Source organism: Amphiura filiformis, unplaced genomic scaffold (genome assembly GCF_039555335.1).
Source record: "Amphiura filiformis unplaced genomic scaffold, Afil_fr2py scaffold_61, whole genome shotgun sequence".
Lineage (NCBI taxonomy): Eukaryota > Metazoa > Echinodermata > Ophiuroidea > Amphilepidida > Amphiuridae > Amphiura > Amphiura filiformis.
This window is the reverse complement of record NW_027305525.1, coordinates 543329-545221: the sequence shown is the minus strand read 5'-3', so window position 1 is coordinate 545221 and position 1893 is coordinate 543329. Positions and strand designations below refer to the sequence as shown.

At 42.9% G+C, this 1893-nt stretch overlaps 1 protein-coding gene across 1 annotated transcript; it reads right to left on the bottom strand.

Moving 5' to 3' along the window:
* Positions 1-1443: 1443 nt before the first annotated feature.
* On the bottom strand, positions 1444-1893 carry LOC140144524 (uncharacterized). The gene has a single exon (XM_072166350.1). The coding sequence runs from the start codon at positions 1891-1893 to the stop codon at positions 1444-1446; it is 450 nt and encodes a 149-aa protein (XP_072022451.1).

Sequence of the window (1893 nt, the reverse complement as noted above, 5' to 3'; positions counted from 1 at the left end):
CGTTTCCTCTATGAACTCTAACCCTCCTGCAATATGGCGCCTATTGTCTATACTTACACTACATCTTCCGGTTTGTTACGTAATACTAGGATGCCCATCCCTTTGTATCGATCCCTGGTGTACTGTATCATTGGTTGCAGATTTTCGGAGCTTTCCTACACGCTGTCGCCGTCGTGGTCCTATGGGTCATGACTGACCATTTGTGACCCTGTTGATGATGGTATTCTAGCAGCTTCTGTCTTGAGCCAGATGGTGGGCTGAGACGAGAGAAAGGCCTGTTAATTGTTTAATTCCATCAGTCCATCTAAGCTTCTGTCTACCTCTTCTACGACTGCCTTCTATGTGACCTTGCATAATTATCTTCTCAATGCTGTCACCATCTCTTCTAGAAATGTGGCCAAAATACGCCAGTTTAAAACGATCTATTTTTTGGGACACGGAAGCATGGTCTCCAATTTGGTTTCTTACAAATTCTTTGGTCTTATGTTCTTTCCACGATATTCTCAGCATCTTCCGCCAGCACCACATTTCAAACGCGATGATCTTTTTCTTATCTGTCATTCCAACCGCCCACGTTTCACAGCCATACAAGGCAATCAGGAAAACCAGAGCATCCATAATATGAATCTTGGTAGCTTTAGAAATACCTCTGTCTTTCCATATATCTGTCAAACCAATTGCCGATGATCTTGCCATGGCTAGGCGTCTTCTGATTTCCTGTGAACTGCCCCCTGCATTGTCTATTAGTGATCCCAGAAAGTTGAAAGTGTCAACTTGTTCCACATCTTCTCCATTCACCTTCACTTGCTGATTTGTATCTCCTCCACAGATCATTATCTTTGTTTTCTTGACATTGAGATGCAGCCCAAATTCCTCACTACTTGCTTTTACTCTGTCTATAAGGTCCTGAAGCTCATCTGATGACTTTGCAATAAGGGTGGTGTCGTCAGCGTATCTGAGGTTGTTAATCTTTCGTCCTCCGACTGACACCTGACCTGTAACACCAACAAATGCTCTCCTCATGATGTACTCACTCTGCATATATGTTGAAAAGGTACGGTGACAGAATGCATCCTTGACGAACGCCTTGGCCAATAGTGAACCACTCACTATCTCCACTCTCTGTTCTAACGGTGGCTTCTTGGTTGTGATATAATGAGCAAATCAGGTCAGTCACATGCTCGGAGAACCCCATTTCTTTCATTATTCTCCACAGCTGCCTATGCCGCACACAATCGAATGCCTGTGAGTAGTCAATGAAGCAAAGGTATAATGGTTGCTGGAATTCCCTATTTTTCTCCATTAAATTCCTCAAATTGCCAATTTGGTTTCTTGTCCCTCTTCCCCTTCTAAAGCCAGCCTGCTCTGGTGGTAATTCATTCTCAAGATGATTTCTAATTCTCTCAGCAATGATATGGAGGAGGACTTTACTAGCATGTGAAATTAAGGCGATGGTGCGGTTGTTAGCACATTCCCTTGTGTCTCCCTTCTTTGGTAAAGGTAGGAATACAGCCTTTTCCAGTCCTCTGGCCATTCTTTACTGTGCCAAATCTTGTTACATAGTCTGTGAATTATTGCAACACCTTCCCCTTCACTCTCTTTCAACAGTTCTGCCTGGATGTTGTCAATTCCTGGTGATTTACCATTCTTGAACCTCTTCATTGCTTGGTTAACCTCACTCAACAGGATCTCTGGTTCACTGTCAGTGTCTTCGCTTTCAACCCCATCTTCCTCCTCTGCATTGTCTTCTTGAGATGCATATAATTTTTCACAGTATTGTTTCCATCTTGATTTAATTTCTTCAACCTCCGTTAGGATGGTTCCATTTTCATCCTTCAGTACGTTGGGTCTTGGAACAGGTTTGGAAGTCAGTGCTTTGATATTTTTATACAT

Coding starts and splice junctions, on each gene's coding strand:
- LOC140144524 (XM_072166350.1), bottom strand. CDS start 1,893: ATGTATAAAAATATCAAAGCACTGACTTCCAAACCTGTTCCAAGACCC.